The sequence below is a fragment of the Narcine bancroftii genome, chromosome 12, assembly GCF_036971445.1.
Source record: "Narcine bancroftii isolate sNarBan1 chromosome 12, sNarBan1.hap1, whole genome shotgun sequence".
Lineage (NCBI taxonomy): Eukaryota > Metazoa > Chordata > Chondrichthyes > Torpediniformes > Narcinidae > Narcine > Narcine bancroftii.
Window position 1 is genome coordinate 33,980,306 of NC_091480.1, and position 22,825 is coordinate 34,003,130.

The window sequence follows — 22,825 nt, forward strand, 5'->3', positions numbered from 1 at the left end:
TGATACATTTTGATTTGCTAGATAGTGTTCAGACCTCATTCTTCAGCTGGAAGGAAACAATCCTAAGCTTGTCCAAGTGCTGATTTCCAACAAACTGAAGGTGCTTTTCATTTTTCTGCTGGGTAATTTTTACTGATCAATATAAAGAAGGTGTCTGACACTTCTTCAGCGCAGACATCATGGGGCCAAAGGATCTGTTCCTGGTGTGTACTGTTCAATGATTTATGCTCTTCAGTCTCTGCACATTTTCTCATATTTAAAATAGTAAAATTCAAGAACATTAACAGCAACACAAATACCATTAGAATAAAAAGGGATGGAGAAGTTCTCAAGCCTAATCTAACATTAGTAAGATTTGGCTGATTCTTTACTTCCTCATATACACCCAATCTTACTATCCCATCAATGCAATTAGTATAAATCAATCAGATACATTTGAAAACCAAGCTTGTAAAACACAGAGAATCCCAAACATCCGCAGCACTAACTCATCTGTTCTTTCTCTCCAAGTGTTCAGTCACCCCTTATACATGCCTTATACACCAACCCAACTCAAGACGTAGCCCTTCTGAATCGACCTTGCAAAGCCCCAAAATCTTGTGTCAACAAAAATCAGTTCTGAATTCTAATGGAATAATGGCCCATTTTACTCAAAGTCTGTTTACAATGTGCACCATTCCACTATGCTAAGGAGCTTCTTAGTTTTAGTGTGCATTTGTTTTAAATGTGAAGAAAATAACTTTTTTTTTTCAGGTTGTAACTATTACCAAATGTTTATGGGTGTAAATAACATTGACATGCTTGTCAGTCAGGGAGCTGGGAGAGGGGGCAAGTGGTCACTAACCTTCAGAGTTGCAGGAAAGTAGAAGCAATACCTGGCAGCCTTTTCATACCACGGGCGAGCATTGACCCTACATGGACCCGGGTGAAACTCCCAGGAAGGGTCCAAATTCCCTGTAATTTGCCCTTCCCTGCAATTTAGGGAGGGGGGGGGTCCTGCCCCCCAGCAATGACGTAGTGAGTGATGCATTATGCACTCACAGGAAGTCCTACTGGGGGAAGGAAGGGGGGGGGGGTGAAGAGAGCAAGAGAGTGCACACACATCTAGAGCAATTAACAAATAATAGAATGAACTGATTTATTGAAGGCAAATAAACTGAAGTTGACACTTAAGTGCTAAAATAATGACATGATGGCACTACCCTGTTTACCAATTCAGACTATTAGGGAGAGGGTGGTCTGGGGAAATTACCTGGCTCCAGGTAACTTTCCTGCACTGACATTTGGGAATTCCCATTTTACATGGCGATGTGAGAAGGCCTAGTTTGAGGTCATCAGAAATGATGCTCCATTGGAAAGAAATCTGAAACGAGGGAGAGAATAACCTTCAAATGTTAATCGCGCAGTACCACTAGTCAGGTTGAACTGCTTTTTAAACAGAATGTCTTACTAATTACCATCTTCAAAATTCCACTGGCTTTACAAGCCAAGTGTGCCATGTTGATTCAGTATTCATGCTTTTAATCTAAATTAGACATTTGTGAACACATTTGTGGAAATTGCATTCCAACGATATTCCCATTGCTCAGTTCCAACTCAGTAACTTGGAAGTCTTTGATATGGGGCTATTTAACTGCTATATTTTTTATTTTATTAATTGCTATACATATGCCTACGTATTACACCAATTCTTACTGGTTTCCACTCAACTGCACACATCTAACCACCCCATCTGCAAAAAGGCTTACCATTCCTAATAGATTTTCTGTCAAACTTTAGTTAGTTGTGCAGCTGTTGATTAACACAAGTTACAATCTAAAATAGCAAGAGAAACACATCAACTAATAATTCCACCCCATTATAGTTTGCTTCACAATACTTACTCCCTCTCGATTAAATGCAACCACTATTGCCTATACCCCATCCTGCTCCTGATCACTTAAGCTGTCTGTCATAATGGTTCCATTTCCTTAAAATAATCCCACTGTGCTATTTTCTTCAGCTCAAAGCCTGTCCAAGACTCACATTGCCTCATGGCCTACTCAAATATTCATTCTTCGAACTCCCAAAATGTTTAACTGTTTCCCAGATCTGAACCCCTCATTCATCATTTATTATTCAAATCCATATAATCCAACTTTTCACACCAACATTATAAAAGGCTCCAGCCATTCAGAACTTTAGTTAAGCACACTATCACCTCAGCGATATCAGAATATTCATAATTACTTTGGAATAAGACAACTTCCTACAATAGAGTCAGGTCCTCCTATTTATGCACCAGTCACAAAAGCTCCACATCAAAAAGGTTGAATCCTTCTTTCAGCCAGGTATTCATGCCAAAAACAAAACCTCACAAATATTATCAAAAACAACCATGCACTCAAAGAACAACTGCAAGTACGCAGCACAAGTTCAGAAATATAACGTGGCTACGATCACGGCATTCAGCAGGTAGCAGTCAAAACAAAATATATACTACTTGTTCAACCAAAACAGAAAATGTTGAAAGCAAAGGTCGGTCAGCACGTGTAGAAGGAGAAGTAGAGGCAACATTTCAGATTGAAGACATTTGATCAGAACTGATAGTTTCGAGCTTAAGAGTCTTGGCAATGAAAGCATGACTAACAACTGTGAGGCAATTAAGTGTGGGGACAGGCAAAACCCAGAAACAAAAGTGCAGAGTGATGGGGCTGGAAGGGATAACACAGGTGAATAGTTGAAAAAAAGAATTTGAAAACTGCAATGAGATCTTTCAATAAAAAAAAGACACTCCTCAAACAGAGAGAATGGATTAGCAAGCAGAGAGATAAAGTATGGCATTGTTCTCCATATTTGAGGAAGGATATTGGAAACAGCAAAGGAGTACTGGACTGATACCAATTTCAAATGGCAAAAGCACTGGAGAAATTCAACAGGTCATACTTTTTTGGGCCCAAATCCTTCGTCGAGGTACAGTATGAGCAAAAAGCAGGCAGGCGCTCATATCTTGATAAAGGACTCGGGTCCAAAACAATGATATTGTATTTTTTTGTCATAAAGAACACTATGACCTGCTGAGTTTCTCCAGAACTTTTGTGTATTAAATTGCAGACCGTCTTGTTTAACTCCAGTTGGAGATGGGTTGTCTCAAGAAGAAAGGGGTGGACAGATTAGGCTCATTTCTGCCACACAAAAAGTGAAGGGTTTTGACAGGGTGTGGATGAATGTTTTGATAAAGAATCTATAACTTATAGAGTCATGGCATAAATATAAATAAATCACTCAATTTATGCTAAAATCAAATCAAATCAGCCATGTCCTTATTGAGTGGCACAGCAGGTTGGAGGGGCTGGGTACTCCTATAGCATGGCATGATGCAAGATAAAACACAAACATTAATGTTTTGGATTATTCAAATTCACGATGTACAACTAACTAATTTTTAAAAATTGACAAATTACCCAGTTGTGAGAATTTCATTGAATTAAATGAGGAAATCTGTAGATGCTAGAGTTGAATGGAACACACAAATGTGCTGGAGAAACTCAGCAGGTCACTCAGCATGCATTGTAAGTAAAAAGGTAACCAACGTTTTGGGCCTGAGTATTTCAACCGTACTTTAGATCCCATTTTAGAGCAGTCCATTGACCAATGCTTTTATACAAAGTTAAAAGCAGAAATTACCAATTTTAATCAAGAGACTGCAAACTAGAGCAAGAAAAAAATTGTTGGAGGAACTCAGCAGATCATGCAGCCAAAGATGAGGCAAAGGTGGTGACATTTTAAGCCACAACAGTTGGCATTTTGGACAGAAACTCTGCCAGTCCTAAATGTTGGGTATTATCCCAAAACCTGACCTGCTGAGCTCCCCTTGCAGTTTGTTTTTAAAAACACCAGCATTACTTAGTTTTGCTAGTTTGTAGCAGCAGGTACAAGTTTAAAGCAGGTACAGTGCTAAGTAGATGCCACATTAAACAAGGCTTCTGATTTAAATGGGAATAGATCAGGCAGTGTTACACATGGGATCAAAAATATTCCTTAAAAACTGTAACTGAATCCAATGACATTCAATAAGAAAATGCAGATACTGGAGATCTGTCATTCAACGAGAAAATGCTAGAAACACTCAGCAAATTATACAGTATTTGTGGGGTAAACAAATAGGAGGGTCACCTTGCATGGGCCCTTGATGGGAATGTATCTGGAATATTGTTTCAGATCCAGGAACCTTCACGACAAGTCAAGTAATTTGATAGCATGGAATTTCATTTCAACTTGTCCATGTTGACCAAGTGGTCGACCTACACTAGTCCCATTTGCCACATTTGGCCCTTGTCCCTCTAAAAAAAATTTAGAGCTATTATATAGCTAAAAAACGTAAACATTGCGATCATCCCCAGCTCTACCACTTCTCATGCTATATACCTGTGAAAATGGCATTTACAGTAATATTTACACCTGTGACGCTGCCACAAAACAACAAATTTCATGACATGTTCATGACAATAAATTCTGATTCTGTCAGTTGATGCAAAATGGAAAATTATTTTTTTAAATCATGCAAATTCGTGCTTTATAAAAATCTGAAATACAGGTTGTCCCCAGCTTATGAACAACTGATTTTTAGACACCAACAGACGTGCAAGCTCCCATAATATTATTAAATTTAAATGTTAGATATAATTACATGCACTTGCTCCAAAGAATGGCAGAACTAGTTCTCTCTTTCTATTTTTTGTGATTGCTCTCATCAGTTAAGTGTGTTTTTGATGCCATTACAATGCTATGGAAAGAAGGTTGCCATATCAAGTTGTGTATTTACCTCAAGGATAAAAACAGACGAAGAATGGACATCGGTAAAAATGGAATCTATTCGTTACCTGGAGACAGCCTGCATATTATTTCTCCTGTTATTTGGAAAATTATTGCATTCATACACTTTTTCCTCTATGAATTTTGTGGTCTTCTACTTCGTATTACAATGACCAATCTAATGCAGTCAAAAGCTCAAATTCTCACTATTAAACAGTTTCCTAGATTTCCAGAACATGCAATTCTAAAAGTCATTAACCTCAAAGCATAAAACAAACTGAAACATTGAAACCCACAGGACAAAACACATTTAGGTGTAAATAGGATAGATAGATAAAACAAAAGAAAATGTGAAATTCTCAAATATTTTATGACCAGACCAGATGTGCCTATTAACTGTGTCTACTTGAACAGTATTACAATATCAACCTCCAATTATTTGAAGCTCACATTTCAAGAGATGACTAGATCCCAAAGTGCTAAAAGGCTACATACCATCTGCCAGATGAGACATTTGTATCACTTCTTTAGACCATCGTAGTTCTATAAAACCTTTTGAAGCTGTAATGAAAATTCTCCCTTTGTACCAAACCTATTAAGCAGTCATCCCCTCAGGCAAATACTGGGCTTTCTGGTCTCAACAGAAGCATTGTAAATTTGCAATCAATCAGTTATTTTCAGTTCATCCATTTGACTTTAATTTTGATAAAGCACAACAAATAATAATGCATTTCCATGTGATTGTCATAATTTTCACTGAACCTACAAATAATTGTTTCTAATATTTTAAAGAGAACCTGTGATCTTACATAAAGATACTTAGCAGCCACAGACCATACTCAAAAGAGGAATCAAAGTGTGAACACTATTTTGTCATTAGTTCCACATTTAACTGAACATAAAGGTAATCTTCAGATTGATCACTCCTAAAATGAAAAAACCCGCAGAGCCCAATCTCCATTTTTTTGATGCATTTTTATTAAAGCCCTAGCTCAGAAAAACATTTTTATGACATGAACAAATAAAGAAGTGCTCCAGTGAGATATTAAAATAGTATTAAAAAGGCAACTAGCTTATATCTGAATAGCATCAAGTTGGGGAAAATTATCTCACAGGCAGATGTCCACAATGTGCTGCAGAATAAACACAAAAGAAACCCACAGATCAAGACAGTCATGCAATTGAAGACTTATCACAGCAGTGCACAACAAAGAAAAATGGTACCTCAGCTGTTCACTAAGCTGATCAAAACAAGCTGCTACATACTGAGCACAGCAAGACTCTGAACACAATTCACTGAAAATATTCACTCCTTGGCAAGCTGATTTATTGTATCAATACACATCAGTGTACTTTAAAAATAACAAAACAGAAAATTGAATAATAATAATAATACAGAAGTTCTGCATGCTCGTACCATCAACTTTCCATTCTGCTAGACAAATATGAAAGTCCACATTTGCCAGGATCTTCATGGTAGCACACTGGAGAGCCAGAAGATTGTTAAAATTCCCTCGCACAAATTCTAGAGAATTTTCTCTCTGATCTTGTACTAGTATCTATTTAAGACATTTTTGTTTACAATTTTGTCAGATGGCAAGGGGAATAGATTTCTTTGTTGGTCAAAGGTTTCTAAAGCTATTTCACTGATGGTCATCTTTCTAATCAAACAACAGCAAATTTCATAATTAGAAGCCCTGTTACCTTAAATGGAAATTCAATCACCTCCCTTGCCTTTTCAGGGCTTATCCATTCTGCCTCAATCATTTTGAAATTGCTGAATAAGCAATATCCCTTTCAGCTCCTACGAAATGTCTGCGATTTTCTCTCCCCTTGGTTCTTTTCATTTCTACTATTATCCCTCCCATGACCCTTCACCCTTACAAATTTCCAGTCTACCTGCAATCTCTTTGTTTCTTCTTCCCAGTTTCTTGAATGGCCATGCCTCCCAAATCTTAAGGGGTCTTTCTCAAAATTCCCACGTCCAAATTAAATCTCCAACCTCTGCCTCATTAAAGAAACAGGCTATCTGTGGCAATAAAAGCAATGGTGCCATCTCTCTCAATACTTTGACATGACTGGCCACATCATCCTGTTTGAAGTAATTAACACTTATCCAGAGAATTTGCTTCAAGGTGCCCTATCATCACATTTTCATCTGGTGCATTACCCATCCAGACTAAAAGGTTGTCTTATTTGCCTCATACATTTTCCTATCTACTTTGCTATCATTGATAAACATGCAGAAGCAATCGGAGGGAAAATAAAACCAATAAAACAGAGACATAAAAAGAGTAAACATCAAATAGATAAATGGAACTAGACAAGGACCCCCCCCCCCTCCAAAGTGCCATACTTGTCTTAGCTTTCCACCTCCCACCTTTATAGTAAATGATACAAAAAGGTTGTTAAATTTGAGGGCAATACTAGTTATGTACCTCCTAAACATCCCTATTGCTGTTTCACAGAACATAGCACAAGAACAGGCCCTTCAATCCACAATGTCTATATCAACTTAAACTAATCCCATCTGCCTGTACACAGTCTATAGCCCTCCATTTCATGCACCTTTTGAAAATACCTCAAAAATTACCATGGTATCTGCTTCCACTACCTCCCATGACAGCGCATTTGTGGAACTACCAGTATGTAAAATAAACTTCCTTTGAAATCTCCTTTAAACCTTTCCCTTAAATGGATGCTCTCTAATATTTGATGTTTTGTTTAATTTTAGACATTTCTTGGAGGTCTCCAACACTCCCAAAATGCAATTCAAGTTTGTCCAACTTTTTCTTATTGCTAATATTTTCTAATCCAGGCAATATCCTGAAGGAGACGTTTACCTTCTCCAAAGCATCTACATCCTTCTTGTGATGCAACAATGAGAACGGTTCACAACATTCCAAAAGTGGAATATTATGTACTGCTTAATACAGCTGCAACCCGACTTCCTGATTTTATGGCTCAAGAATGTTGTCATCTTTATTAATCTATCTTGCAACTAAGAGAGTTATGGTCCATCTGTACATTAATATTCCCAAGGGTCCTGCAATTACTACATTTTACCTTGTATGCAAAGATTCCTGTGCTACTATATTCACAGCTTCACCACTTTCCTTTGAACATGGCCCTTAAATGTTCACTTGTCTCCACTGCCTGTTAACAACCCAACATTTCAACATTCATTGATCAAGAATTTTTTTTTAATGTTAAGACCATAACTTAGTAAAAATAATTGTACATGGTCACTTTTCTATCTAATGGCTTAAAATCGGACAACTTAAGGATACAAAATAGTAAATTTCATATGTATTGGAATGCAGTGAAACTGTATCCTCTATCTGACATTTGTAAATCCTAATAGTTTGAGACCTGTCTCATCGATAACATTTGTCACACTCCCTTCAGATTTCAGGATTCTGAATTTCACAATGCCATTGAACCTCCCAGGTTCCAGTTCCCATATTCCCATTCAACTGACAAAGCAAATATTTAACTATATTTGATATCAAGGAGCTGGTAAAACTGAAAATAATAATTGAAAAGGGGGACACATCTCCATCTATCAGACCTCCCTGATTAAGGATGGAAATGGCAACGTTTATTTACAATTTAACCATGTTAAATTATTTAAAGCATATAATTCTTTTTTTCTCTTTTTAAATTTTTTTTATTTTTCACACCATAAATCACATTAGCCATGATATACACTATTTCTTTTTCACACATATACAGTGACTTTTTCTCCCCCCCCCCCTTTCCTCCCAAACCACCCCCCCCCCCTTTCCTCCCAAACCACCCCCCCACCCCCCCCTCTCATCCATTTTAGGTATACAATCTAGGTTGCATTAAGCCAGTCAGACAATGTTGTCATTCAACAAAATTACACCAGAAATTCTACTGAGTCCATTCTTTTCTTTCCTTCTCCTTCCATCAACTTAGGTAATGTTTGTCCCCGGTAGGTTTTCACTATTGTATTTAATGTAAGGCTCCTATACTTGTTCGAATATTTCAATATTATTTCTTAACCTATATGTTATTTTTTCTAATGGATTACATTTATTCATTTAAATTTAGTAGTTTCTTCCTTTTTGATTTGGTTATGTATTCCATTAATATTTAAAGACATATAGTTCAGCGTAGCCCTTTTATATTTTGTTTATCTTCTCTTTCTGTTTTTCCATCATTACCTTTCCTCCTTTTCCATTTCTGTTTTCTTATTTTCAACTCTTTATAAGACAACATTCCTACAACATCCAACATTTTCCTTATTCTCCTATTTCTATCTTATTTATCCCCAATCTCCCCTTCACCTCCTGAGTTGTCCTTTATCCCTTGTCGGACAACCACATCTCCCCTCTCCATTTGGATTTGCGAATCCACTCGCAAGCATCAACTGATTTTGCAGTGACCGCTATTTCCCCCCACCCCGCCTCCCCCAGAAAAGATTTCACTTTTCATATGTCACAAAGGTCACTCTTTTAATTCCCTCCTTATTCTCTCTATTCCATTACCTTCCCTTATTAATTCTTGCCTATACTATCTATATTTTCCTCTAAGTACAGATACATTCATGTATGCTCATTGTCTCTATTCACTCTTATACCTCTTTACCCGCATACATATCCATCGTGATCCTTTTTACTCTCATTACCCGTCTTCATCCCTCAGTCTATTTTTGTCTTTACCCACATACATATCAATCGTGATCATTTTAACTCTCATTACCCGTCTTCCTCCCTCAGTCTATTTTTGTAATTGTTCTGCAAATTTTCGTGCTTCTTCTGGATCCGAGAATAGTCTGTTTTGTTGTCCTGGAATAAATATTTTCAATACCGCTGGATGCTTTAGTATAAATTTATACCCTTTCTTCCATAAAATCGCCTTTACTGTATTGAACTCTTTTCTCTTCTTTAGGAGTTCAAAACTTATATCTGGATAAATGAAGATTTTTTGCCCTTTATACTCCAGTGGTTTGTTGCCCTCTCTTACTTTTTCCATTGTCTTCTCCAGTACCTTTTCTCTTGTAGTATATCTTAGGAATTTTACTACAATAGATCTTGGTTTTTGTTGTGGTTGTGGTTTAGAGGCCAATACTCTATGTGCCCTTTCTATTTCCATTTCTTGCTGTAGTTCTGGACATCCTAGGGTCTTAGGGATCCACTCTTTTATAAACTCCCTCATATTCTTGCCTTCTTCATCTTCCTTAAGACCCACTATCTTTATGTTATTTCTTCTGTTATGGTTTTCCATTGTATCTATTTTTTGAGCTAGTAGTTCTTGTGTCTCTTTAGTTTTTTTATTAGATTTCTCCAATTTCTTTTTTAAGTCTTCTACCTCCATTTCTGCTGCTACTGCCCGCTCTTCCATCTTGTCCATTTTCTTTCCCATTTCTGTTAAGGTCATCTCCATTTTATTTATTTTCTCTTCTGTGTTGTTTATTCTTTTTCTTAAATCCTTAAATTCCTGTGTTTGCCATTCTTTAAATGACTCCATGTATCCTTCAATAAGAGCAAGTATATCCTTTACCTTGCCTTTCTTTTCTTCTTCTATTTCCCTGTACTCTTCCTCTTCTTCTTCCTCTGGGTTGGCCATCTGTTGTTTCTTTGATGCCCTTTCCTCCTCTTCTTTCTTGTTTCCATTGTCTTCTGTGGTCTCTTCTTGCTGCAGGTGTTCTGCAGCTGTCGTTGCCGGCTGCGGAGATCGACTCCCCAGCTGGTCCCCCCTCTCGTCGGTGTGTTTTTTTTCATTCGCATCGCGCACGCGCGAAGTATCGCGCATGCGCGGTTGCGCACTTTTACTCGGCTCTGCGAGCCATTTTTGTAGTCCATTATTTACCGACCTGAGGGAGCGGGTTTCTCTCTCCGCAGCGGGCCTCTTCGGACAGGTAAGGCCTTCACCTTTTTCCTCCTTTGTCTTCTCTTCCTCTCTTCTTACCGTTGCTTTCGATTTTTCTTTTTTTGTCGCCATCTTCTTTCCACCTTTATACTCACTTTTCTGTAACTTTTATTTCTGTGCCTTTGTGTTTTCCTTTGTTTTTCCCGACTTTTCTGGAGAGGGCTGGAGTTCACCGTCCGGCCACTACTCCATCACGTGACTCCTCCAAGCATATAATTCTTCATGTAGCAAACACACACAACATTTTAGGAATATCTTGCCTGCCAGCATATCAGGATACCTATGCAATTCCGAAAAGTGATTCACCATCATCTTCTCAAAAGGCAATTAAGATGTGGCCACAAATGCTTGCCTTACTGAAAATCCTCAAACCTCAAAAATGAATACAAACTTAAGAAACGATGGTCACGAGTGATGGTGCTATCTCAGGCAAGTCTCCACATTTCCCACAACTTTTCTATGATCCACAAATCAAAAGACAGTGATGGAATAACCTCCATCTGGAGTATCAAGTTTCCAATGACACAATCAGCACTTAACCATCCAAGACAAAACAGCCAGATTGACCAGCATCACATTTACCATGCATAATATCAATTCTCTTTAGCACTGGTGCTTCACGACAACACTCTATACATCAAGATACAAAATGTACTTCAATAACTCTCCAGCACATAGCAAATATGTTCAAGTTAAAGTAGCCTTTATTTGTCATTTTAAAACCAAACTGCAAAATACAGTGCACAGTAAAAAAGACAATGTTCCTCCAAACCATGATTCGACATAAAATGACACAAGACTACACAAAACAACAAAACTACCCTAGACTTCTTTCTTTGTCTAGGCTTCGCGGACGAAGATTTATGGAGGGGGTAAATGTCCACGTCAGCTGCAGGCTCGTTTGTGGCTGACAAGTCCGATGCGGGACAGGCAGACACGGTTGCAGCGGAAAATTGGTTGGTTAGACTACAACCTACACAGTTACATAAAACAAATAAAACGGTGCAAACAATATAGTAATTAATTTTTTTAAAACTAGACAATAGGCACAGTAGAAATAAGTTACAATACAATACTGTGGATATTAAAAGTCTGATAGCTGGAGTGAAGAAATCGACATAGTTCACAATCCATAGGAGCCTGAAAGCTTCAACACTTACGCCAATGGCATGAGGATGCATGTGGTCCACCACAATGCTGCCAACCTCCATTGACATGGTGCACGATGAAAAAAAATGCCCGTAATGGCGGAAAAGAGACCCGACGCTCTCCTCAACTGACCTCACCATCCAACACAGGGCCTCGTGATCTAAGACTGCACCACCTCCAGAACTCCCGAACCAGGCATGTGACACAGCCGCTCCAGACACCATGACACACTCTCCACAGAACACGCCACGACATCCCCACCTTGGCAAGTGGCAACAAGAGTCGCCGAAGACTGGAGCTTCATCCCCACAACAGAAGCTCGGATCCCAGAGCAGTCGAGGCTTCTTCCCGAAGGTTTGTTATTGCATGGCAACTCCCATATTGCAACAATGTCTCACAATACTCTGCTGTCCATTTTTCCCCAATTAAAAATTGCACATAGTGCCTTACTTAAAAAGTTGCAGTAGCACCAGGTCCGGAGAGGTCACTGTAAGCTGCTGCTGTGCCATCTTGGACCAGGAACCTCTTCCATTTAGTAAAATAACAACAACTACAACAGCACACAAATGAAATAACAGCTACCATGGACTTATGAATAATGATGCAATTAGGGTATAGATCTCAATTCATTATTCTTTTATAACAATTATAAAATCAAGCAAAATTTTGGAATTAAGTGTTAGACAACTAATTGAACCATAATTAGCTAAATGATGAACATTTGGAGATTGCTGCTAAATAACAAAAACTAAGTAAAAGGAGTAAGATTTTCAAAGTAGACATTTTTGCTCCCTCACCTTCAACAAAAAAAACTAAGCTTCTCTTCTGAATTAAAGATTTTTTTTGCCTCCAAAATAGGCTCGGCCAAAAAAGATGTAATTATATATGAGACCTTGCAAGATTTCACTAAACACCAATGAACATTGAATTTCAGAAGTTCTCTCCTGAAGTCAAAATATCAAGGCTCCCATGAAGAAGAAACACCAACTTTCTAAGTCTGAGGAGATTTGCACATTGTCGAGTATTCCACTATACTTCTACAGATGCATTGTAGAAAATATACTGAATGGTTGTGTCACAGCCTGACTTGGTAATTTGAGAGCCCAGGGACACATAAGGCAGCAAGCATAGCCAGGTCCAGCCTTGCATTGAAGACTTAAATGGGAGGGCTTTCTCAAGAAGGCAGCCAACATCATGAAAATTCCTATGATACTTTGGTACATCCTCCTCTAACTGTTACCTTTAGGCAGAAGAAGCCTGAAGACCAGAAGCTCTAGGTTTAAGAACATTTTCTTCCAGGATATTGAACCTCCCTCCCTTCATTACACTAATCATGGACAGTTTGTACAATTGTAATCCAATCTACACGGCTTCTGCAATAACACACGCAACCAGACAGGTTGAGCTCAGTGAGCGGACTGGTTTAATGCAGGCTGCTGGGCTGCACTTACACTCCCGGCCCGGACATGGCTGAGAACCGCGCTGGAGGCCGCTGACGTCATCCGGGCATCACGTGGTCCCCCAGCGCGGATTTCTGAGCCCTGAGCTGGAAGGAAGGGAAACATCCCCCCCACCCCCACCCGACGGCGCCATTTTGGCTGGCTGCCCCACCGCGTGGCTTACAAGCGGGGCCGGATCGCCTGCCTTCTGGTGAGCTGCCACACAGCCCCCCCGCCGCCACCACCAGAACTGGTGCCAATGTCCATTTTTGCCGGGCGGCCTCGCTTCTTAGGCTGGGCAATGACCACGGGTTCGGTGGGATCAAGGTGCGCTGGCTTCAGCCTGTCCAGGGTAAACACAACGCTGCCCAAGTCCAGCGTTAACGTCAAGCCAGAATGCTGTATAACCCTGTACGGCCCCTCATATGGTAGTTACAGAGGTGCCATGGTCAGGCCCCGCCGAACGAAAATGAATTCCGCGGAAAGCAGCTCGCCAGGAACGCGAGTCAGGCAGGTGCCGTGACTGGGAGGCGGTGGGGGTTCAAAGGAGTCCAAGCGTGCCCTGAGGTGAGGAAGTAGTTCATGCGGCGACTGCTGGGGATTGTGAGGTGCATTGACGAACTCACCAGGTAGTGCCAGAGGCACACCATAGACCAGCTCAGCTGATGGCACCTGCAGATCTTCCTTGGGAGTGGAGCGGATACCCAGGAACACCGAAGGATGTTCGTCCACACAGTCGGGACCGGTGAGGCGGGCCATGAGTGCCGACTTAATGTGGCGGTGTAGCTGTATTCCCCAACCTGTGCCCAGAGCGCAGATGTGAACTGGCCGCCCCGATCACTAGTGAGGTGAGCCGGGATGCCGAACCGGGCGACCCAACCATGCAACAGGGCTCGGGAACAGGAGTTGGTGGAGGCGTCTGGCATTGGGACCACCTCAGGCCAGCGAGTGGTGCGGTCCACCATCGTAAACAGGTAACGGTTGTCCCGGGAAACAGGTAAGGGCCTGACGATGTTCACGTGAATGTGGCTGAACCGTTCCCGGACGTGCTTGAACTACTGTACGGGCGCCCTGGTGTGCCTAAGCACCTTGGACGTCTGGCAATGGGTGCATGTTCTGGCCCAGCCCACGATCTGCTTCCGCAGCCCATGCCATACGAACCGTTCTGCCACCAGCTGGACCATGGACCTGATGGATGGATGGGAAAGGTCGTGGATGTGATGGAAGACCTGCCTGCGCCACTGCTGTGGAACCACTGGCCGCGGGGTGCCCAAGGAGATATCGCACAGGATGGTGCCTTCGACGCTCAGAGTCAGGAGGTCTTGGTACCGCAGGTCGGTGATGGCAGCCTTGAAGGCCCTCGTCTCCTCATCAACTTCCTGGTTCCGGGCGAGCTGGTCAAAGTCGAGGCCGGGCGTCAACGCGCAGATGGCCTGTCGCGAGAGTGCATCGGCAATCACATTCTCCTTCCCCACCGTGTGCCAAATGTCGGTGGTAAACTCCGACATGAAGGAGAGGTGTCGCTGCTGGCGGGCCAACCAGGGATCCTTTGCCATCACGAGCACCTGGGTGAGGGGTCTGTGGTCGGTAAAGATGGTAAAAGTCCTCCCCTCCAAAAAATAGCGGAAATGCCGCACCGCCAGGTACATGCCCAGTAACTCTCAGTTGAAGGCACCATACTTGCGCTCCAGCGGGCGGAGCAGCTGGCTGAAGAATGCCAGCAGATTCCAATGCCCATTCACCTGCTGCTCCAGGACGTCACCAACGGCTGTGGCAGAGGCATCGACAGAGAGTGCCATATGCAGGTCAGGGTGCGGGTGTGCGAGCATGGCGGCCTTTGCCAGGGCATCCTTGGTGGCCTCGAATGCGGTGCAGGCTTCTGGGTTCCAAGCAAGCGTCTTGTGCTTGGCTGCGATGAGGGCAAACAGTGGCTGCATGATGCACACAGCTCGCGGGATGAAGCAGCTGCAAAAGTTGACCATACCCACGAACTCCTGCAGCCCCAAGAGTCTGTTTGGGCGTGGGAACTCCCTGATGGCAACAACCTTCGCAGTGGCGGGCGTGGCTCCTTTGGACGTGATGTTATGGCCCAGCAACTGCATGGACTCTTTCCCGAACTGGCACTTGGCCGGGTTGATGGCAAGGCCGAAGTCAGCCAGCTGGGAGGAAAGGGCATGTAGGTGGGCCTTGTGTTGCGCCCAGTCCTTGCTGGCGACAAGAATGTCGTCCAAATAAAAAGACGAAATCCAAGTCCCTGCCCACAGAGTCCATGAGACGCTGGAAGATCTGAGCAGCATTCTTGAGCCCAAACAGCACGCGAAGGAATTAGAACAGGCCAAAGGGGGTGATGATGGCCGTCTTGGGTATGTCCTCAGGGTGCACCAGGATCTGGTGATATCCACGCACAAGGTCAACCTTGGAGAAGACCATCGCGCAGTGCAGGTTGGCCGTAAAGTCCTTGATATGAGGGATGGGCTAACGGTCAGGAATGGTTGCCTCGTTGAGCTGTCAATAGTCTCCGCAGGGATGCCGGAGGCTTTCGGGACCAGGAAGAGCAGCGAGGCCCATGGGCTGTCGGACTGCCGAATGATCCCCAGCTCCAACAGGTGCAAAAACTCCTCCTTCACTACCTGGAGCTTGTCAGGCGGGAGCCGGCGTGCCTTGGTGTGAACCGGCAGGCCCTGGGTGGGGATGTGGTGGAACATCCCGTGGCGCGGCGAAGCAGCGGAGAACTGTGGCTTGAAGAGTGTCGGGAACTCATCCAGGATCTGCTGGAACTCGTCTCTGGGTGTGCTGATCGTGCTCATCTTCGGTTGCTCTGAGCGGGAGGCATCAAGGCAAATGGACTGGAAGGTATGGGTGTCCACCAGGTGCCTACCTCTAATGTCCACCAGAAGCCAGTGTGCGAGGAGGAAGTCTGCACCCAGGATGGCAGTCGGGAGGAATGAGACGGTGAACCTCCACGCGAAATTCTGTTGGCCGATTTGGAAGAGGACTGTCTTGATTCCATACGTCCGGATTGCCATTGCTTTGGCTGCACGGAGGGGAGGTCTATGAGGTCGGTTCCAGGATTCAATGGCTGCAGCCGGTATGATGCTGATCTGGGCTCCAGTGTCAACAAGGAACCGCCAGCCACTGACTGAGTATCTCAGGTAGAGAAGGCCTTTTCCTTGGCCTTTTCATTTCCCTGGAATGAGCAGGGCTGACGACACTTCTGAGCCTTGGCTCCCCAGCGCTGGTGGTAGAAGCAGAGGCCTGAAGCAGATGCTGTGACCTTGGTTATGCTCTTGGGGGCCCGTGCAGGGGCCAGGTGCTCTACTGCAGCGCTAGGAGCGGGCTTGGTCGTGCCAGTGCCTCATGTACTGCTCGACCACTGAGCCCTCCGGGAATCATGTGAGCCATAGCTCTTAGGCCTTCTGGGCGACCTTCCTCGGGTCAGTGAAGCTCTCCTGAACCAGCAGCGGGTGGATATCCCCGGGCATATGTTTGAGGAATATGCGCTCGAAAAGTGGGCAGTTGGTGTGCTCACCCATGAGCGCGAGCATCTCATCCGTCAGTTCCATCGGGGACCTGTCCCCCAGGGCGTCGAGGTGCAGCACCCGAGTGGCACGTTGGTGTCTGGATAGTCCGAGGGACCCAGTAAGCACTCGCTTGATGGTCTCGTACTTTTCCTCGGTGGGTGGGTGCTGAACATGGTGTAGCACACGTCTGGCGGTGGCCTGGTCCAGGGCAGTGATCACATGGTAGAATTTGGTTGTGTCGGACGAAATCTGGCGGAGGTGAAACTGGGCCTCCGCGTGGACAAACCAGGTCTCCGGCTCCTGAACCTAGAATTCAGGCAGCTTCACGGCTATAGCGTTGATCCCAAGCTCACTCATGATGGGTTCAAAGATGTTTGAACCAGTCGGGGTCACCAATTGTAGCGGCGGCTACACTGCTCCTGCAATAACACACGCAACCAGACGGGTTGAGCTCAGTGAGCAGACTGGTTTATTGCAGGCTGCTGGGCTGCACTTGTACTCCCAGCCCGGACTTGGCTGAGAACCACGCTGGAGGGCGCTGACGTCATCCGGGCGTTACGTGGTTCCCCCAGCGTGGGTTTCTGAGCCCTGAGCTGGAAAGAAGGGAAACCTTCGACAGCGCCATTTTGGCTGGTTGCCCCGCCGCGAGGCTTACTAGTGGGGCTGGTTCGCCTGCCTTGTGGTGAGCCGCCACAATCTTTTATATTTATCGTCTCTTTAATCTATACCATTGCAGATTTTTTTTTTCTTTATTAAGTATAGGTTTGGCTGCAGCAAGAATTTCAGTGCAAGTGTACATTGATATATGACAATAAAATGATTATCATTACATTTTCATCCAATCAGAACATAGTACATGAACAAAGGATTACAAGCTTTCACAAGGACTTGTGTCTTAAAAGTTGTGGGGTTAAGTTGACAGCATCCATTTTCCTTTGCAGGTACAGGACTCAAACTCCAAGCTTTTACACTTCCACACACAAACCTGCACTCAAATTTATGTCCCTGGTTTTTTTAAAAAAACATGCCAACCACTTTTTACTATGCCATTCTATACCACATTTTCATGTTTATTACATTGTCGTTAAATTTTAATAGTTGTTCATATTTTTATGCAACATAGAAATATATCATTTGGGTTCTCAAGTTAATTCTGGCTTTCAGAAATCCCATTCACTCACTTATATCCCTGCAACCTATTCTCTCACATATGGCCCATGATGACCCTCCTCCACCTTTGTTTGCTGAGGGTACTTAGCAGTAGACAATTAACCCACATCCCAAACAGGAAGGACACACTCGGGGAAAAACCACACGGTCATGGAGACGATGTGGAAATTTCAGATACAGCACCAAAGGTCAGAGTAGAATTCAGGGTGCTGGAGCTGTGAGACCGATCCTGTTCCTGGAATATTGCGTTATTTGTGAAACTTCAAACCCATTCTGCAATTGATCAACCAAGGGAAGCCTGCAATTTAAAAAATACAAATGGGAACTAAAAATGTCATCAAGCAATTAATAAATTCCAAGGACACACACATCACTGCTTGAACTCACTGGTCCTTCGTGAAATTTATATTCATTCCTGCATAAAACAGCATGAGGCTTTATTTAAATTCTTTCTGTTCCACAACCACCAAGCCACATGGTTGTCAAAATACATGGTTTTTAATGCCCCCACAAAGAATGGGTATGAAAGTAGGCCACTTTCAAAAATGTCAATTATCTGTTTATGTAAAAAGGAACACTACCAATCAAATACCATCAAATTAATAAAACTTGATCCCCAATTGAACAATGCTGTGGCTCTTATAAAGAGACAAAATCTATTGCATCAAACCAGTCATGACATTTGAAAATGAAGTTTCATAAAACTTTAAAAAACTTTTCTTCCTCCCATGATATTCATTTAGTTAATTCAAATCAAACTTCACAACTACTTTAGTACAAAGTGTTTCAGAATCCACTTTGAGGGCAATAATCCTCCACAGATGCCAAGCATTTCCAGTTTATTTTTGAATACAGTACACAAATGAGTTTGCTATACATGATCCAATTTGAGATCAGGTTGATCAGAATGAGTCATGGCTGTGGCAATTACAAACAAAATACTTCCCATGTTGTGTCAACAACTGTCATCTTAACAACTCCTTCACAATAACCAACTGCTCTGGAACAATTTCCACAAAACCAAACCTGCATGCCTTCATTTTCAATGCGTTGATCACGGTGTTCAATGACCATGCAATAACTGCAAGAAAGTCACCTTCCAGAAAGTCAAAAGGAACAGCAAGATTTTGAAACCCGCTGGATTCAACGCCAGAAGCAATCTCAGCAACTGGTTTGGCAAGAGCAAGTGTATCAAATAGCTGTCAGGACACAAAGTCAGAGAATGCAGTAAGCGCCAGGTAAACCAAGAAAATTGCAACCATTACTTCCAGAAGAGGGTTGGGAGATCTTTAATTCGTTTGTAAAAGAAATCCAAGGGCAATGCAGAAAGAATGCTATCAGGCGAGCTGTAGACTTAAATTTTCACAAATAATAATGCAGTGGTGGAAGCTATTTTCGAATAAGGTAATGAATGAATCACTTTAAACCCAGAGAAGAACCAAACAATGCATAATGAAATAAACACCAAAAAAAACCCTGCGAACCATCGCACCTGGGAGCTTGGATTTTAAATTTTGCACACCTTCAATGTCATGACTCCAGAAAGACCCACGTTGCTCATGCAGAGTGAGCAGAAATCACCAGCTTGCACCCGCCAGGTTTGCAGGGCTTGGCGCCCCTGGTCGACGCTTTACCTTACCATTACTGTAGGCGTAGGGGGACTCGCTGGCTCCATCCTGCAAACTCTCCAGGATTTCTCCCTTGCCCACATCGCTGTCGCCCACCAGCAGGAACTTCAGGAGATAGTCGTAGGTCTTCACTGGACTGCCCTGGCTTGGCACCGCCGCCGCCGCCGCCGTCGTCATCCTCCGTGAGATGCACGGTTCTGTGCTTCATCTCACGATCACACGGCGAGCGGGCGAGCACTCAGCAGCCCGGGGCTCCGCGACGCTCGGCGAGGCCTGCGGGGCGACCACTCGCTGCGCGCATGCGCCTCGCATCACCGCCCCCGGAGAAGCTCTAGCGATTCCCTTCCGCGGCGACGCGGTTCCAGACGCGCAAAGAAATAGTTTGCGCGACTCCCATCCGTCGCCCGGGGGGCGGGGAGGTTACGACCGTCTCCAGCCGCGGCTCTCTTGACAATCGAGAGAGCGCCGCAGAGTTTTCTGCACCTCCTCTCAAGCTGCGCTCTGATTGGCGGACCCTTGATGGGGCATGACGTGTGCCGGCTTTTGATTGGGCGAGTGGGCTCGGGGCGGCTGAGCTGGCGGCGGAGCAAGTGAGTGGGGGTCCCATTGACTGGGTGTTAACAGCCAGTCCCCAGATCCTTAACATCACTGAAGGATCTCATGTGTTTTAAAAGTTCGGCACCATCAACCAAAACAGATAATTAATAACCAAGTAAATATTAAGATCGTGATTGTGCCCCACCGCTGACGGGACGATGGCAGTACATCAGTAAACATGTTTAAACTGTGCCTGGTAGGTCCCCGATGTAAAGCCGCATATTCTACCCCCATGCGGCTCTCGGAGGGCCACCTGAAAGAACAGGAGGCGCCAACGAGGCGCACTTTATGACCCTTCTCCTGAGGGATCATCGCTGGAGCGCTGAAGTCCCCCTAGGCACCTGAATGCAGCTGCTAAAGGGATGATAATCAGCTGGAGCGCCTGACAGTCCCCCCCCCCCCCCTCCACGCTGTCCCTGCTCCCCCCCCTCCACGCTGTCCCTGCTCCCCCCCCTCCACACTGTCCCTCCTTCCCCCCCCCCCCCAGCGTGGGACATCAGGGCTGGCGTGCCGGCCGCCCCAGCCCCGACGTCACGCGCCGGCTGCCCCTGCCCCAATGTTCCGAATGGACAGGAGCCGGATTGCGCTCCAAGGCGCCTCTCCTGCACCTGTCCCTTTCAGGTGGACAGTGCAGCGCTTTCAGGGCTGCCACCTGAACGACCATTCCACAGGTCTGCATCCGCTTCTGCAGGCACATTCTTGGCGGAGAATGCACCTGAAAGCGGCTATTGATTGCTGGAAGAAAAAAAAATAAAGGTTCTTCAGTCATGCACGTAGATCCCTGGAATGGAAGAAAATAAAACGCTGCTTAAAAAAGTCTGATGAAATGGAAAGATAACTCATCATCCCCTCTGTAGAGCTCGTCGAAAGAACCAAAGACGTGATCCAAACCAAGGCTTTTATTAGCAAAAGACAGGAGCTCTTCACAGGTGGCCGACCAGTCCGGAATGATCCGACCTGGCTAGGGACACAACCCTTTAAGGCCCAGACAGTAGGCATGGCTAAGCTCTCAGCCAATCGCTGTAAGCAAGTCATTACACTCTAGATACTGTAACTATATAATTTGGCGATAGGTCTGTACTATCACACCCTTATATTCAATGGTGACACAATATCATGTCTTACCTAAGTTTGGAAAAAAATTAGATAGAACATTAAAGATGTAAAGTTTGAATTTGATGAGATGCAGGGCCAATTTGTGGATTATTATCACAACTTGAAGATTTAAGATGGACAGATGCTCTGGAGACTCCCTGTCTGGTAGCTGAAAGTCGTTGTTCGATTCATTTCTATATAATTTATACACATTAATTTTGTTCAGAGGGAAGGGTTGGATTATTAGGGGGTTCTTCTCTTTTTTTTTCTTTTTATTTGTAGAGATAAACCAGATAGATGGGTTTAACTGTGGATCATTAATATTGATCACAGAATAAGATAAAAATACCTGAGAAGCATAAAATCCCTTATTTATATATAAGGGAATCTTAATTATATCTTATCCTTTTTAATATTTTATTTTATTTTTCAAAAATATACATAGTGTGGCAGCCCGCCGCCGCAGCGATCGAGCCAGCGCTCCGGGCGGAGAGTACGACCAAAGGCCAGCAGCCCATGCAGCGGCACTGGCCCCAACAAGCGAACTGGCAGGTGAACGGCAAGGGCAGCTTAAAGGCCAGTGACCCCAAAATGCCACTGGCCTTGCTGCGCAGCCAACAGACAGGGACAGCATGTGGGGAAGAATGGCATTGTTACGCAGATAGGTATCTGCGTGCGGGAAACCTGCTTTTGTTATGCATGTTGTGACATCGGTCAAGGGGTGCCACGGCAGGAACGGTGCAAGTATAAAAGTCAGGCTTGAGCCCTAATAAAACCCAGAGCTTAACCTGACTACACTACATCTTTGTGTGTCTTCATTTGAGTAGCACGCGGCTACAATTGGTGACCCCAACGGTTTTGACAGCATCTAAACCCAGCAATGAGCAAACAGGCAGCAGTCAACGTGGTAGGTCTCAAGCGGTCGACCTTCTGGATGAATTAACCATATATGTGGTTTGACCAGGGTGAGGCACAGTTCCAGATCTGGCAGATCACAGGAGAATCCACCCGGTATTTCCTCATGGTGAGCTCACTGGACCAGGACACAGCAGGCTGGGTGGCCGACTTCATCCAAGAGCCCCCACCAGAACATGCATACACCGCCTTCAAGGACTTGCTGATCGAGACCTTTGGGCTCTCATTGCATGATGGGCTAGGGGACAGACCTCTGTCAGCCCTCATGAATGAGATGCTGGCCCTCCCGGGCAAACACAACCCCTGCATTATGTTTGAGCAGGCATTCCTGGAGCAACTGCCCAAGGACATCCAACTGCTCTTGGCTGACGCAGATTTCAGCAACCCCTGGAAAGTTGTAGTATGAGCAGACATTCTGTGGAAACAGGAGAGAGAGAGTGCTCGTCAACTTGGGTTTTGTCACTAAACCGTGCAGCCAGACCCGTGCGAAGCTGAGAGAACAGCAGCGACCCTGAGGAGGTGATCCAGTTGACCAACAGTTTTGACCACCAGAGATGGGGTGCCAGAGCCCACCAGTGCAGGTCGCCATGCATGTTTCAGGGAAACGCTGGGGCCAACT

At 44.1% G+C, this 22,825-nt stretch overlaps 1 protein-coding gene and 1 long non-coding RNA gene across 4 annotated transcripts in view; one reads left to right on the forward strand and one right to left on the reverse strand.

The window, feature by feature from the left end:
- Positions 1–20,091, reverse strand: part of rab40c (RAB40c, member RAS oncogene family) — a 70,258-nt gene extending 50,167 nt beyond the window's left edge. The window contains exon 1 of one of the 2 annotated variants that reach the window (XM_069905723.1): positions 19,611–20,091. In XM_069905723.1, coding sequence (XP_069761824.1) covers positions 19,611–19,776 — 166 coding nt within the window. In that variant the 5' untranslated portion in view covers positions 19,777–20,091. Of the gene's footprint in view, positions 1–1,252; positions 1,361–19,610 lie in introns of those variants that run through there. The other variant, XM_069905724.1, reaches the window with a different exon arrangement.
- A 22-nt stretch (positions 20,092–20,113) lies between these two features.
- LOC138746971 (uncharacterized) overlaps positions 20,114–22,825 on the forward strand; it is a 39,697-nt gene continuing 36,985 nt past the window's right edge. The window contains exon 1 of one of the 2 annotated variants that reach the window (XR_011347215.1): positions 20,114–20,189. This is a non-coding gene — a long non-coding RNA (uncharacterized lncRNA). The other variant, XR_011347216.1, reaches the window with a different exon arrangement.